The sequence below is a fragment of the Dreissena polymorpha genome, chromosome 3 (genome assembly GCF_020536995.1).
Source record: "Dreissena polymorpha isolate Duluth1 chromosome 3, UMN_Dpol_1.0, whole genome shotgun sequence".
In the NCBI taxonomy this organism is placed as follows: Eukaryota; Metazoa; Mollusca; class Bivalvia; order Myida; family Dreissenidae; genus Dreissena; species Dreissena polymorpha.
In genome coordinates, this window is record NC_068357.1 from 80,607,894 (window position 1) to 80,625,453 (window position 17,560).

The 17,560-nt window shown below is 36.6% G+C and overlaps 1 protein-coding gene across 13 annotated transcripts in view; it reads left to right on the forward strand.

The window, feature by feature from the left end:
• The window catches only part of LOC127874917 (ral GTPase-activating protein subunit alpha-1-like), a 153,022-nt gene that overhangs the window by 110,835 nt on the left and 24,627 nt on the right, over positions 1 to 17,560 (forward strand). For 12 of the 13 annotated variants that reach the window (XR_008047174.1, XR_008047173.1, XM_052419604.1 and 9 more), the window contains 7 exons: positions 4,554 to 4,704; positions 5,074 to 5,234; positions 8,205 to 8,386; positions 9,749 to 9,766; positions 12,780 to 12,887; positions 14,144 to 14,215; positions 17,374 to 17,497. Coding sequence is in view for 11 of the 13 variants with exons in the window: in XM_052419604.1 (XP_052275564.1) it covers positions 4,554 to 4,704; positions 5,074 to 5,234; positions 8,205 to 8,386; positions 9,749 to 9,766; positions 12,780 to 12,887; positions 14,144 to 14,215; positions 17,374 to 17,497 (816 nt within the window). In the remaining 2 variants the exon portion in view is untranslated. The remainder of the gene's footprint in view (positions 1 to 4,553; positions 4,705 to 5,073; positions 5,235 to 8,204; positions 8,387 to 9,748; positions 9,767 to 12,779; positions 12,888 to 14,143; positions 14,216 to 17,373; positions 17,498 to 17,560) is intronic. The other variant, XM_052419605.1, reaches the window with a different exon arrangement.

Sequence of the window (17,560 nt, forward strand, 5' to 3'; positions counted from 1 at the left end):
TTCCCTTTTATATGATTTTGAAGTAAATTTTTGTCTGGAGCATAACTCTAAATCTACTGAAGGGATTTACTTGAAACTTGAAATATAAACAGATGGCAACTAGTAGAAGTGCAGTGACCACGAACCACTACTCTATCTACCTTAGTTTTTGAATTTTCTCCCCTTTTATATAATTTAAAGCAATTTTTGTCCGGAGCCTAAGTCTAAATCTACTGAAGGGATTTATTTGAAACTTGAAATATAAACAGATGGCAACTAGGAAAAGTGCAGTGACCAAGAAACACAACTCTATCTACCTTAGTTTTTGAATTATCTCCCCTTTTATATAATTTTAAAGTAAATTTTTGTCCAGAGCATAACTCTAAATCTACTGAAGGGATTTACTTGAAATTGAAATTTAAATAGATGGCAACTAGGAAAAGTGCAGTGACCAAGAACCACAACTCTATCTACCTTAGTTTTTTAATTATCTCCCCTTTTATATAATTTTAAAGTTAATTTTTGTCCGGAGCATAACTCTAAATCTACTGAAGGGATTTACTTGAAACTTGAAATATAAACAGATGGCAACTAGGAGAAGTGCAGTGACCAAGAACCACAACTCTGTCTACCTTAGTTTTTGAATTTTCTCCCCTTTTATATAATTTTAAAGCAATTTTTGTCCGGAGCCTAAGTCTAAATCTACTGAAGGGATTTACTTGAAACTTGAAATATAAACAGATGGCAACTAGGAAAAGTGCAGTGACCAAGAAACACAACTCTATCTACCTTAGTTTTTGAATTATCTCCCCTTTTATATAATTTTAAGGTAAATTTTTGTCCAGAGCATAACTCTAAATCTACTGAAGGGAATTACTTGAAATTGAAATTTAAACAGATGGCAACTAGGAAAAGTGCAGTGACCAAGAACCACAACTCTATCTACCTTAGTTTTTGAATTATCTCTCCTTTTATATAATTTTAAAGTAAATTTTTGTCCGGAGCATAACTCTAAATCTACTGAAGGGATTTACTTGAAACTTGAAATATAAACAGATGGCAACTAGGAGAAGTGCAGTGACCAAGAACCACAACTCTGTCTACCTTAGTTTTTGAATTATCTCCCCTTTTATTGAATTTTAAAGTTAATTTTTGTCTGGAGCATAACTCTTAATCTACTGAAGGGATTTACTTGAAATATAAACAGATGGCAGGTAGGAACAGTGCAGTGACTAAGAACCATAACTCTATCTACCTTAGTTTTTGAATTATCTCCCCTTTTATATAACTTTAAAGTTAATTTTGTCTGGAGCATAACTCTAAATCTACTGAAGGAATTTACTTGAAACTTAAAATATAAACATATGGCAACTATGAGAAGTGCAGTGACCAAGAACCATAACTCTATCTACCTTAGATTTTGAATTATCTCCCCTTTTATATAATTTTAAAGTAAATTTTTGTCCGGAGCATAACTCTTAATCTACTGAAGGGATTTACTTGAAACTTGAAATATAAACAGATGGCAACTAGGAGAAGTGCAGTGACCAAGAACCACAACTCTGTCTACCTTAGTTTTTGAATTATCTCCCCTTTTATTGAATTTTAAAGTTAATTTTTGGCTGGAGCATAACTCTTAATCTACTGAAGGGATTTACTTGAAATATAAACAGATGGCAGGTAGGAACAGTGCAGTGACTAAGAACCATAACTCTATCTACCTTAGTTTTTGAATAATCTCCCCTTTTATATAACTTTAAAGTAAATTTTGTCCGGAGCATAACTCTGAAACTACTAAAGGGATTCACCTGAATATTGAAATATAAACAGATGGCAACTAGGAGAAGTGCAGTGACCAAGAACCATAACTCTATCTACCTTTGTTTTTGAATGATCTCCCTTTTTATATAATTTTAAAGCAATTTTTTGTCCGGAGCATAACTCTTAATCTACTGAAGGGATTTACTTGAAACTTAAACAGATGGCAGGTAGGAAAAGTGCAGTGACTAAGAACCTCAACTTGATCTACCTTAGTTTTTGAATTATCTCCCCTTATATATACTTTTAAAGCAATTTTTTGGCCGGAGCATAACTCTTAATCTACTGAAGGGATTTACTTGAAACTTGAAACTAAAACAGATGGCAAGTAGGAGAAGTGCAGTGACTAAGAACCATAACTCGATCTACCTTAGTGTTTGAATTATATTCCTTTATTTAATTTCAAAGTAAATTTTTGTCTGGAGCATAATGAATTATCTCCCTTTATTTGTTTTTACAAATATTATTCTACTCTCTAAAACAAATGTTGTCATACAAGCAAACACATTTCGGCGGTGATTTTGCACAACTGTGACAAGCTCTTATAATTACTTGGATATATTACGCATGAAGCCCAGAGTCCATTCGAGCCAATGTGTTGAGTAATTGTCGCTCAGGTTAGCTTATAGAGATAAATTTTGTAGAATAAGTACGCATGCCCATCTAACCCTCCGGCAAACAGAATTTTCCGCCACTGTGACAGGAAGGCAAATGCATATAAACAAGACAATAAAACATTGGGTAATATATAACAATCATTCGTAATAGAAAACAATCAAGTATAATCGTAGAATAACATGACAGTACAACCATGATTTGTAGACATCACTTCTATTCTGTATTCTTAAATGGTGTTTTCAAGGCCAGGTTAAAACCAGAGATAAAACTTCATTGGAAAACCAATATAAAATTACTCTGGAAAACTGTACCCGAAAACAACCAATATTAACATGTAACTGTGGACATTGTGGAACTCAAACATAACTGGTCATTTTAACCAATTAAATAATGCGGTTCGAATTTCAAAAAGTAAAAGTGTACTGATAGAAGTCTAGCGTAGGACTGACCAAACAATGAAAACCACGTGCACATTCCGGCCTATGTCCGCCTGAGTGACTTTACTGACGTGAAAATGTATATTATGGACAGAATGCCATAATGAGCGATAGAGAACCGCCTGGAAACAGATATGGCAAGAATGAAATGAGAACACTGAGTGATAAAAAACCTAAAATGAACCCGCTGATGTTACACAGGTAGCGCAGAGTCCATTCCAGCAAATGTGTAAAGTGATTGTCACTAATGTTAGCTTGAAGAGATATAGGTTTTAGAATAAGTAGACCTTTACCCGAAAGCACCTGCTGATGTTACACAAGTAACGCAGAGTCCATTGAAACAAAAATGTGTGAAGTCATTGTCGCTAATGTTAGCTTAAAGAGACAAATGTTGTAGAAGAAGTAGGCATTTACCCGAAAGAAACCAGCTGATGTTACACAAGGAATGCAGAGCCCATTCGAGCAAATGTGTGGAGTCATTGTCGCTAAGGTTAGCTTTAAGAGACAAATGTTGTAGAATAAGAAGGCATTTACCCTTAAGGACTGGCTGATGTAACACAAGTAGCACAGAGTCCATTTGAGCAAATGTGTTAAGTCATTGTCGCTAAGGTTAGCGTTAAGAGATAATGTTATAGAATCAGTAGGCCTGCCCATGCGGCCCTGGCAACCAGAATTCTGCACCGCGACAGGAAAGCAAACACAATTAAAAATACAAACATGACAATAACGTAAGTAGGCATATATGAAATGAAAGATAAGAAAGACAACATATTGAATGTTTGTATACGTTAATCTCAACAAGTAGAAAGAATACTGTGCAAGTATATACACTTAACAGTTCATTGATCAGTTCAAGCAATGAAGAAGTTCCAAGGGCTGTGCCACACTGCCCGTCGAGATGCGTCCCTTCTATACCGGACCGAACAGTGGACCCATAACGGTCTTGGGAGAAGATTGGCTGGCCCCAGCACCGCGATGCAATTGGATGTCAGCCACAGGAGTTGGAGCCCCCCAGGAGCCAATGGATATTAACTGGAAATAAAATAACTTGCCGGCAGTATCATAGAACAAACAATTTGTGAGGAGGTTGCCGGGCCCCAGCGCCAATATGTGCTTGGATGTACATTGACTGGAAATATAGAACTTTCCGGCAGAATCATATAACCAAAATACCTTAATCCGTATTTCCATAAGATATGGTAATAAATCGAATCTGTGCATCCACCCACCAGTCACGATGTTGGTGGTACGGAAACTGCGTAATTCTATTGTACTAACGATCTCGACCGATGAAATCCGTACATAATCGTATCTATAGAAACAAGTAAACAACAATCGGTTCCGTGAAAATAAATATTATTAATTTATATTCAGAAATGAATAAGTCTTATACTTGAAAAGGACTAGTTTTCATGCTGACATGTAAACCAAATTAGCCTCATTCTGTGAAAACTGCATGTGCATAAAGTGTCATCCTAGATGAGCCTGTACAGTTCACACAGGCTAATCAGGGACAACACGTTACATCTCACTGGATTTTCAATACACATAGACCTCCTTTAACTGAAAAATTTCATAAAAGCCAAAAGTGTCATCAACGCAGTCTGCACAGGCAAATGGGATTACACCTAATACACATGCATAAAGCTCAGCTTTACAAGAACAAGGCTCTAATAATCATGATTCTCCCCCACACCATAGCTGGACCTGCCTGGGGGAGGGGTTACTGCAGGCCTTACCACCGCCCACACTGTGTGTAGGGTGGTACTGAGGGACCTGACTGGAAAGTACTGCTGGGAGAGCTCCGTCCTGTACGGTCCACCCTGGTGCCCCAAGGGATCGTACTTTGAAAGTATGTGGACTATATGAATGGTGTTTGTATGTTGTTATTTTGCATTGTTTGTTACCAATGACCCTAGTATTGGGGTAGTAATAAAACAGATGAGAAAGATTTTGCATGAATAACTTTTCATCATCACCTATCTTTTCACTTTCATGCACACATAGATCCACACACATAATATGAAAAGATACATTTTTCATATTTTAATAGAATCAAAGTTATAAAAGGATTTGTTTGTTTGTCGTCTTTTAAATAACCCACTTGATGCTCAAGTATCAGTTTTTGAAAGATATTTCAACAAGTGTATAGTTGTCAAATATTTAAAATAACTATACACCAATTAACCTTTAAAATTTTTACTGTTGTGCTTGGTTACAGATGCAAGAACCCTACACGGCCTCACGGTTGGCATGGATACAGAGCCCCTTGTTGCCCCTGACGACAGTGAAGTAACCATAACAACTACACCTAGACCTAGAGCCCTGTCTGATCTGCCAATGTTTGAGTCCACAGAGGCCTATCATGACAATCTGTTTGATGTAAGATTGTACGGCTAAATATGAGGCGCACTCTGCTAAGACAGGGCTTAATGCATTTACGTAGTGTCAGCACAGGCTAATCAGAGACGATACTCACTTCCTAGGCTGAGGCTGGATTTTCTCTCAGAACTGACTTCATCTAAACAAATAATTCTATAAAACCAAAAAATTGTGTTTATGATTAGTCTGTGCAGACTGTACAGGCTAATCTAGGATTACACTTTACACACGTGAAATAAGCCCTGTTTTCCCAAAGTGAGGCTCATATGATTAATTTGCAAGCTGAAAATCAATCAGGCATTGACCATAAAGGTGTTGTAGTAGCACTTAAGCACCAGGATGGTAATTCTTGTTCAAATTTTAAAGGGGATAGAACTGGCCGAATTTGTAGGGATTACTATTAAACACGTGAATTTGTTGCCTACAGACACAATTTTAATCACATATTGAGACAAAAGTAAATAAAACGTTATAAAATACCTCATATGGTATATTATTGTAACTATACCCCCACAAATGAAGTTTAGGGGGGTATATAGGAGTGAGCTTGTCTGTCTGTCGCTTTGTTGATCCGTATCAAGTGTACGCTCTCTAATTCAAGTTGTTTTCATCCGATCTTCACCAAACTTGGTCAGATGTTGTATCTAGATGATGTCTAGGCCAAGTTCGAACATGGGTCATGCCAGGTCAAAAATTTGGTCACAGGGTCACTTAGTGTGTTTTAAATATTCAGCTTGTTGTCCGCTTTCTAATTATACCCCCATTACTGGTAATGGGTGCTATATAGGAGTCACTTTGTCGGTCTGTCTGTCTGTCGGTCTGTCTGTCCCGAAAATTTCATCCGATCTTCGCCAAACTTGGTCAGAAGTTGTATCTAGATGATGTCTTGGTCAAGTTTGAATATGGGTCATGCCGGGTAAAAGACTAGGTCACAGGGTCACTTTTGTCCGGACCATAACTATGTCATTTATGGTTAGATTTTAAAATGACTTGGTACATTTGTTCACAATCATGGGATGGTGTGTCATGCGAAAGAATTACGTCGATACCTCCAAGGTCAAGGTCACACTTGAAGTTCAAAGGTAAAATGCTTGTCCGGGCCATAACTTTGTCGTTCATTGTGAGATTTTGAAATCATTTGTCACATTTGTTCACCATCGTTGGACATTATGTCGCGTGAAAGAATTACGTCGATATCTCAAAAGTCAAGGTCACACATTGAGTTCAAAGGTCAAAAATGGCCATAAATGAGCTTGTCTGGGCCATAACTATGTCGTTCATTGTGAGATTTTTAAAATCATTTGGCACATTTGTTCACCATCGTTGGACGGTGTGTCGCGTGAAAGAATTACGTTGATATCCCAAAGGTCAAGGTCACACTTTGAATTCAAAGGTCGAGAATGGCCATAAATGAGCTTGTCCGGGCCATAACTATGTTGTTCATTGTGAGATTTAAAAATCATTTGGCACATTTGTTCACCATCATTGGACCGTGTGTCGTGCGAAAGAATTACGTTGATATCTCCAAGGTCAAGGTCACACTTTGAGTTCAAAGGTCAAAAATGGCCATAAATGAGCTTGTCCGGGCCAATACTATGTCGTTCATTGTGAGAATTTAAAATCATTTGGCACATTTGTTCACCATCATTGAACGGTGTGTCCCGCCAAAGAATTACATCGATATCTCCAAGGTCAAGGTCACACTTGGAGTTCAAAGGTCCAAAATGGCCATAAATGAGCTTGTCTGGGCCATAACTATGTCGTTCATCGTGAGATTTTAAAATCATTTGGCACATTTGTTCACCATCGTTGGAGGGTGTGTCGCGCGAAAGAATTACGTAGATATCTCCAAGGTCAAGGTCACACTTTGAGTTCAAAGGTCAAAAATGGCCCTAAATGATTATGCCATAAAAATTATTAAAAATCGCTATAAATAAGCTTCTCTTGTTTTGTGAGGACAGCATGCAAAATAGTCTGTGTCAATGCAGCATGTGGGGGTATATGTCACGTCTGTGACAAAGCTCTAGTGCAAGTAGTTTTCATCTGATCTTCGCCACACTTGGTCAGAAGTTGTATCTAGATGATGTGTAGGTCAAGTTCGAACATGAGCCATGCCGGGTCAAAAACTAGGTCATGGGGTCACTTAGTGCGTTTTAAACATTGAGCATGGTGTCCACTGTTTTTTGTGAAGACAACATGCAGAATATTCTGTGTCAATGCAGCATGTGGGGGTATTCGTCACGTCTGTTACAAAGCTCTAGTTATATCCCATGCTACAAAGAAGAATTTGTGTGTGTGGGGGGGGGAGGGGGGCTATACTTTCAAAAGGTCAACGTAAAACATTCAAGGTTTCATGTTTTCCTCATTATAATATAAAGTGTTCATAGGAAAATATTAATATCCTTAGCTCAAATTGCTGGAGTTATGTCCCTCTCTTCAACTTATAGAGTCCATATAAGCCCTGGTCTGGAAAAACTGGGCTTAATGAGTGTGCATTAATTGCAGTCCACACAGGCAAATCAGGGACAACACTTTCCGCCTAAACTGGATTTTTGTGTAGAAGAGATTTCTTATGAATTAGAATTTCCATTAAAGCCGAAAGTATTTTCCCTATAAGCAAATGGGGACTGCACAGGCTAATCCAGGATGACACCAGATGCACATGCATCATGCCTTGTTTTCCCTGAACAAGGATCATATTACGAGGTATTGAATCATGCGGTATTTGTTTCCACTGTGACAGGCTCTACAATTGGTGATGTCTTTCCTCCTTTCAGTTTATTACCTCCCTTTCAAGGTCAGACTATTTTTTACAAATATTGATTAACTTTGCTGAATCTATGTACAAATGAAGAGATTATTTGAAAATGTTAAGGGTGGGGGATAGGGCATTTTCCTCTACTTAGGTTATTCTTAAATCACACCCCTGTCCATCTCAACACAAACCCAGTATTCCCCATTGTTCACCAGTTGCTGGGCTATGTTGGCCACACGAGCCCTGAGTGTCAGCTCTACCCAGGCATTCCTCTGAACATTGAGAGCCCAATACCAGAGGACCTGAATGAACATGCAGAAACCTTGATGAAGGACATGCTTCTACAGCAGAAGAATGCAGAGACACAGTACTTCAACAAGCACAAGAATGATGCCAAGTGAGTGATCATGATTTGGGTTTGCCACAGATAGCTTTAATTTGTTTATTTTATGCCCGAAGCATCTCTGTAAATATAAAAAAAAAAATTTACTTTGACTGAGTAATACAATTTTGCAGAAATTTTAACAAACACAAACAACAGAAGTTATTTATATTGTTTCTGTGTTCAAAGATTTATTGCTGTTAATGTATTTTTCAAATTCATTGCACATTTAGCAATATGTATACTGGTCAGCGAGTAGTTTTCTGACAAAAATATAGGGTTTTTTCTTTAATAACTTCATTAATAATATGAAAGGTTTTATGAAAAATTTACTGATACATCCTGTGTTTGTCATATACAAGTGAATGCAAACTAAACATTTTATGATGCATGCCTATGTACAAGGGCCGTATTTGGGGTCATTAAAGGGAGGTAATTTTCAACCTAACAGAAGTATTGACCGCTCATATATATGAATTGAGTAATTGGAAGAAATAAGAGTAAAAATGAAATTTTTATTAACATAAATGTTACAATAACATAATGTCGTCTTCTGCATCTGCAAATACAGTTATAATATGTTTTCCGATATCAGTGTAAACAAAGATCTATAAATAATTATGTTTATAAACTTATAGATCTTTGATCTAACAATAATATCCTTTTTACGGAGGAAAATCCAAACAGTGAATTTATAGTTTGAAATGAGATTTGCTTCTAATTCTTTGAAAATGTATGTTTACTAGGTATATTTTGCAAGCAATTCAGATATCTGTAAACATCAAAAAGCGTTGAGTTTAAATGTACGAAAGCAATAATTTCAATACTGTATGGGTGTTGATCACATCAGTGTCCAGTTAAGTAAAAGGCTGTAAGTAAAATAATTTAGAACTGCTCTATTGTAGTAGACAAACAAAAATTTAAAGCACATAGGTTGGGTTTTGTTTAGGGGATATCTTTTGTGCATGCCGTGCTATTAATATCCCCCACACGGATGTCACATTTCGTTGTGACGAAATTTGTAAACAATGCAATAGTTTAACTATAATACTTGCCTTTGAACAAATTGGCTGCTATCAACTTCAAGAAAACAAGGGTCTGTAAGTATGTGACAAAGAAAATTGTGTTTAAGGGTTAGAATACAATAAATAAATAGAATGTCCGGTAAATACTGCTGTCCTACAAATACTCGCTAACCAGTACAGCATGAAAACCTTGAATGAGAATGACAAAGTCCATGCATAGTTGTAGGTTATTTGTTTCCTGTCCAAAAATATATATGTGAGTTTGTAATTCGCAACTGGATTATGCAAATACTACTGCTGCTAAGACATAAAACTGAATGCGTATTTATGTGTGTCTTTATCGCTCTCATAGACGCATGGAGGATGATCAGTAAGTCTCATGTCTTTCTCATATTTCTCTGAATCTAACTCTCATAATAATCAATAATGTGAGGAGTGAGTGTGAAACTGTTATATTATTTAGACTCCAGGTAGAATTGTTTCATACTCAGTCCTAAACTTATCTTAAGTGTCATGTGTGAGTATACAATGGCAATATCTGAGTTGGGGATGAAACTGTATCAGACATAGAATTGTTATGAGATTACCACAGTTTCAACCTCAATTGTCAAAGTGTGTGGCTTAAAATGAGGGTGAAACTAAATATGACATAGAATTTCTATGCAGATTCTTTACCACAGTTTCACCCTCAATTATCAAAGTGTGTGGCAATAAAGTGAGGGTAAAACTGAATATGACATATAATTGTTATGCAGATTCTGTTCCGCAGTTTCACCCTCAATTATCAAAGCAAGTTGAAGCAGAGTTACCTGGGAGTGGTACATATGTACATGTTGGCAATTTGGACTTAGTGTGGAAAGCATGGAAAAACACCAGGGCCTTGTTGGACATTCAGTTTTCACATTTTATACAAGCTTGCTTTCACAAGACTTTCCGAGGTTGTTTTTTTAAACGTATATTTTAGAGAATGGCTTGAATTTTTTTCTGGATCCAATATAACACAATTGATAAATAAGTGGAGGAATAATCAGACATGTTTGTGACTCCGCTTCTGGTGACCATGTTTGAACAAGGCCCTTGGTAAACTCGTATTGTAAGAATCCTTGAATAAACTGTCTTTCTACTGGATTTACAAATCTCTTTGTAATGCTGTGTAAACGGACAACTTATTAAAATCAAGATATTCTGTCATATTTGCATGCAAATTTAATGAAGATATGAAAGAACTATTTATTTGTGTATATATGAATTGTATAATTTCATTAACTTGCATATGTAGCTTTTTCGTGATTTATGGGTAAAAATTAAAAGAGGGTTTATGGATACTGCTGTTGTCAAATTTATTATAGGTTAAAATACATGATTATTTTGATATTCTTTAGTTGTTAAATGAAAACATATTTAGCGTTTATAGAAAACTATTCTAAAATGTTTTGAAACACTCTCTGTCCCAAGGCTTATGGAAAGAACTGTTTCTTTAAATTTATCTCATATCTTTGAATACATCACAATAGCATATACCTGTCCAGTACAATATCTGTCGCAGTGCAAGCAGTATTTCGCACATGATTTGTTTTGGCTTTAATACTTCCTTAGACATTTCAAGTTTTATCTAGTGTAGTTTTTTATATCACAGTGACTTAACAAGTGTTAAACTTGAACTAAAACTTTGAAAAGAAAAAAGACAAGAAAAATGTTGTATATTAAGCAGCTATTTTCATTTTCTCCCTTAACATTTGTATGTTGAATTTAAACCATCAAAAATTTATAAAAAATTACTACTTTCTAATTATACCATTCTGAAAGATATTCAGTTGTATGATAATTAATCATGTTTAAGTCTTGAGCCTATACAGAATTCAGCTAGTCCTGATGATCAAAACAATTGTTATTGTCTGTCCCAAACCTCATTTTTAGCTCACCTGAGCACAACGTTCTCATGGTGAGCTTTTGTGATAGCATTTTGTCTGTTTTCCGTTGCCTGTTGTGTGTTGTAATTCGTCTTGTTAACACTCTAGAGGCAACATTTATCATCCAATCTTAAGAAACTTGTTCAGAATATTTATCCTTATGATATCTTAGAGTTCAAAAAGGTTCCAGTTGGTTAAAAAACATGGCAGCCATGGGGCAAGGCATTTTTCCTAATATGGCTATAGTAAAACCGTGTTAACACTGTAGTCACATGTATTGTCCAATTTTCAAAAAACTGGGTCAGAACATTTGTTGTAATGATATCTTGGATGAGTTTGCAAAATTGTTAAGGTATGTTAACAAGCATGGCCGCTTGGGGGCTGGGCATTTTTCCTTATATGGCTATAGTTAAACCTTATAAACACTCTTATGTCACATTTATAGCCCAATCTTGATGGAACTTTTTCAGAAAATTTGTGTTAATGATAGCTCAGCTGAGTTTCTAAATGATTATGGTACATCAAAAAATATGGTTGCCAGGGACGAGGCTTTTTTCCTTGTATGGCTTTTGTCACATTTGAGTCAACTCTTCATGAAACATGGTCAGAACATTTGTTCTTATAATATGTGGGCTGAGATCAAACATGTTTCCTGTCTGTTGAAAAACATGGCCCCAATTAAGGGGCTGGGCATTTTTCTTTATAGTATATAGTAAAACCTTGGAAACTCTCTTGTTGATATTTTAGCAAAGTTTGAAAATGGTTTCAGAAATATCTCAAAATTTTGTTAAAGCAGTTCAGTTCTAGCTCAGTTGAGCGAAGGTGGGCCTCTGTCCCTCTTCATTCGTTCCTAGTAAAACTGGTGTAATTTAATGCAGTGTAATACTGGCACCCACCAGCATATGTTTGAACTGTCAATATTCAAGTTTTATTAAGTGTAGTATTTGTCATTAGATATCTCTTTTGATATATTTTGTGTTATATGAATGTACAGAAAGAGTATTGCTTGGTTGAATATTCTTTCTATTTACTAATTCATTTCACTGCATTACTTGGAAACGTAGTTGCATTAGTGTTTTCTTTCAGCTTCTTCAAGTGTTTCTTGTACCAGGTGATAAGTGATATTGAATGCAAAATTCAGAATAATTGATGTCAGACTAAACATTTTAAATAAATAAAACTTAAATAATGGTCTTAAAATATATATACATTTCATTCTATTTGAAATCCCTTAATTTCTTTGAAAAAATTGGTCAAACACTAAATATCTAAGCAGTATGTACTAGTTTAAATATCTTATTGTTAAACAACTTGTTAAAATAATAAACTTAATGAATTCTATCACTATTTATAAATTAATTTAAGTTCTCCCTAAGGATCTTAATGTAGATGGCTGGGTTGTTCCCCTTGTGACTGCAAGATTACTTAAGCTGGTGCCCTTCAGTCACCATCCTACTCTTTCTTCCCCTGTAGCATGCTGGCGCGGCCACAGATGCCCTCAGAGAACCAGGAACCAATCTCCCCGTTCCAGATGTGCCGCATGCTCATTGACCAGATGGGTTTCCTGTCTTGGGAGAAAAGGTAAACACTAGCTCATATTTGAAGAGTATTCCTTGTCTAATAGGGTAGGGTAAAAGGGTCTGCTCCTAATTTCTGCAATGGTGACTTTTATGAAATCAAATTGAAAAACAGTCCTGTCTAAGAATGTGTGTAGTTCAAGTATGTAACAAGTGATGAGGTTTGAGGTCACTGGGGTCAACGTCAAGGTCACCAAGGCTAGTAATAGATTTTTCTGTCATGCTTTTGTTACAGTTTCTCATAGCGTATTCAATACTTTACCGATCTCTTTCATATTTGGCATGTAGGTACCTTGTATGAACCTCTACATTTTGATGAGGTTTGAGGTCACTGGAGTCATGGTCAAGGTCACTGAGGCTAATAATAAGTTTTCTGTCAAGCTTTTGTTACTTTACTGATCTCTTTCATATTTGGCATGTAGGTACCTTGCATGGACCTCTACCTTTTGATGAGGTTTGAGGTCACTGGGCTCAAGGTCACAAAGGCTAATAATAGATTTTCCGTCACGCTTTTCTTACAGTTTCTCATAGGGCCTTCAATACTTTACTGATCTCTTACATATTTGCCATGTAGGTACCTTGTATGGACCTCTACCTTTTGATGAGGTTTGAGGTCACTGGGCTCAAGGTCACCAAGGCTATTAATTTATTTTCCGTCACGCTTTTGTAACAGATTCTCATAGGACCTTCAATACTTTACCGATCTCTTTCATATTTGGCATGTAGGTACCTTGCATGGGCCTCTACCTTTTGATGAGGTTTGAGGTCACTGGGGTCAAGGTCACCGAGGCTAATAAAAGATTATTTTTTTTGGTTATTAACACATAGATTGACAAATCGTATCATCGGGGAGCATCCAGTTTCACTGATATTCCTGTTGCTGTTTGCTGCTCAGCAGTATCTTAGGGTTGAAAATGAAGCCTTTAAAACTTGAATCTAGTAAGAAAGGTCTTTAATTAATGATAACTTTCTAAGCAACTACAAACACGTCAAAATACCTATCTAAGTTGAAAAGGGTTAAATATTTATCTCATTCCGTTACTAAGACACTCTTTGTTTCTCGGCGTTAAAAAATGTTGTGATAAAGCAGTATCTAATTGTCTGTTCAGTTAGATTGATTGACATCCGACGAGTAGTCAATTATATCTAAGGGTTCATGGAATGAAAGCAATTATTAAAATGAATGTTAATATGATAATCATGTTCTCCACTAATAATAAGACATAATGAATTGTCTGGTGGTTGATGTTTTGTTTGAAGGTGCCATTTTGATTTGCTGAAGCAGTCGGACAAGCTCCGGAGGGAAATTAAGCACATGGATGCCCAGAGATGGTATGTGTAACTGTAATAACTTGGACCGAAGTTGTGTGTGAAGAATTAAAAAAGTTACATAGAAAGTGCATCTGAAGCAATCATTAATGTTTTAGACCTATAATGACCTTTGTGTTATTTTGCATTATTTTATCAATTTACTGTCTTTTTAATGTTTTCTTAGTATGTATGTGTCAGTAAACACATTTCTGTTTAAATCAGAATAATATAACATTCTCATACACAGGAGGCATGGTTTATAGGTTGAATGTTGGTTTTACTACATGAGGTCTCGGGGTCTGATAAGCAGGCAAAGTTTGCCTTCCAACTTCTTTTTTATGCCCACGAATCAGATGATTGGGGGTATATTGTTTTTGGCCTGTCTGTCTGTCTGTCATTGTATGTGTGTGTCTGTCTGTCCCAAAACTTTAACCTTGGTCATAACTTTCGCAATATTGAAGCTAGCAACTTGATATTTGGCATGCATGTGTATATCATGGAGCTGCACATTTCGAGTGGTGAAAGGTCAAGGTCATCCTTCAAGGTCAAAGGTCATTTTTTAGCTCGGCTGTTTTCGGAGAAAACCTGAGGGTATTGTCATAGCCAGCTCGCTGTCCGGCGTCTGCCATCTGCCGTCCGCGTCATGCTAAAACCTTAACATTGGCTCTAAAATCAACGTGCTTCCACCTACAACTTTCAAACTTCATATGTACCTGCTTCTTGATGAGTTATACATGCCACACCCATTTTTGGGTAATTAGGTCAAAGGTCAAGGTCACTGTGATTTCATATATAAAACTTTAACATCTAAAAAGCTCTAAAACCTTACTCTTCTTTTGACAAGCTTTCATTTATTCAAAACTGCACCCACAGCCAAGCGTTGGCAACCGCTATGAGGTGCAATTGTTTCTTAAATAGCTGCTGTGTAGCTTCAAAGGCAGTAGGGAGCATTGTGTTTCACAAACACAGCTCTTGTTTTTCATGCCCCCGGATCGAAAGATTGGGGTATATTGTTTTTGACCTGTCTGTCATTGTATGTGTCTGTGTGTGTGTGTGTCCCAAAATTTTAACCTTGGTCATAACTTTTGCAATATTGAAGATAGCAACTTGATATTTGGCATGCATGTGTATCTCATGGAGCTGCACATTTTGAGTGGTGAAAGGTCAAGGTCATCCTTCAAGGTCATAGGTAAAAAAAAACAAATCCAAGGGAAGTAATAAGCTTTAAAGGGAGATAATTATCTTTACCTGCCAAATGATAAAAAATAAATCAAAGTGGCGCAGTGGGGTACTTGAACAGATATTGTTTATTACGATATGAGTTAATAATTATCTATCCTTCATTTTCTTATATTTTAACATATGTTTGCACAGATGAAATATTCTTATTGGGGACTTGCTAATGCTGAATATCATAGCCTAAGTGAGCAATATGCCTGAGCAATGTGAACATTTAGGGTCCAAATGCTGTCGTGTACATACAGTACAGCCAAAGCGGCACAAACATAATCCGCGGCTACGCCACGGCCAGATTATTAGTCCGCGGCGGCCGAATCGTGTGTTCACGCGGCGTATCGCCGTGGCACTCGGCATCGATCCGCGCAACGACGCCGAGTCTGTATTAACCACGCGTACTTTCGCGGAGTAAATCCGCCGCATACGTACGCGGCGGATCGAGTGAAAAGATATCCACCTACATGTACATACATGTATGTGTAGCGTAGAATTAATTACGCGCAACTGTTTATGTTACGTTCGATTATCATTATTAAATTTGTAATCCGAAACACACTTCCGAATTTTAATGCTAACGCGTCCTTTGGCAAATTCTAGCGTCAAATAAACAGTGCTAAAATATCCTTTGTTTCATAAAAAGCGCGCGAAAATTATGCAGACATGTAGAACGTCGTTTGGAAAGTTTGGGTGTATTTTGTGTTGTATAAATACATGAACATCACGTCAGGCGTAAATCGCGTGTTCAGTGGAGAAAAAAAAACGCCCCGATTAGACGTTATTTCATCATCTCTATAAATAGTAACAAATGCCAAAATGTATTTGATACTTAAGGAAATATCGAGAATGTTTGTGTATCGTAAATATTAACCAGCATTTGCTTTAAAACTGGAATATACGGGATTATCGGGTAATTATTCGCGATATTAACTGTATAATATGAACAAAATAAAACGTGTTTATATACGCATATTCAAACAATAGTTATAATAAGCTGATAATTAACAAAACTACAAATACGTCGTCACCGTCTTGATTATTGATGTGGCTTCAAACTGCTAATTTTCTCAGCTAAAATATAATAGCGGAATCAACATGCAATTAATTTATAAATCCACCATATGCTGGAGCCTTGACCACTTGTATGTGCGAAAACATAATGACGTGACCTTGTTTATGTGTGAAATACATACGCTACGGGCGGGAAACAAACTTAATAATTGGCCAGACACATTAACCATGCTTACATGTATATGCTAATACAATCCGCGCACAATAAATTTATTATGATTTTAATTATTATTATAATTGTTCTTTCAAAATTTGTTAACTACATGTAACTAATAATTAAAAAAAAAAAAATCATGATCGCATCGACTCGGCATCATGTCGCGGACCGCGGCATGCCTCGGCGGACAGATGCGAAGTTTCGCGGCGAAATGCGACATGCCGCCGCATACTGACGCGGCTTCAACGACTGACGCGGCATCGACTCGTTTCGCCTTGCCGCCGCGGATCGCGAAATACGTTTGTTCCGCTTTGGCTGTACTGTATGATTTACTATGTCTTATTCATCCTTGTTAGCAGTTTATGATAGTTCACAATGAAATGAATGAGATATGTTTCATACATTTATGTAACTTCTGCATCTAAAATTCACAAATGCAACTGTTAAGGCATAGTTGGTCTTTATATTTTCTGTATTCCACGTATTACACATTACTTGTATCATAAATATTAAACGGAATTCATAATTCATTGCATTATGGGTGAAATATAGGAATACACAATTTGTTTCCATAACCTGTACATTTCAAATATTAATCTTCTCTATTTAACAGATCATTTAATAGTGATGCAGAAGAATGATTGAAAGCAAACAACTATTTTAAACAACATCAGGCAGATTTTAACTTTCTCATACTAAATGACTCTTTATTTATTAGTCGTGAAACCCACAAGTTTGCAGTCATCTATGTGGCAGAGGGGCAAGAAGACAAAAACTCTGTGCTTTCAAACGCTGGTGGCAGTTCAAAGTTTGAGCACTTTGTGGCAGGGCTGGGCTGGGAGGTAAGCAAGTTGGTCATCTACGACCTTGACTGTTAATTTTAGCCTGATTGCTTTGACAGCTTT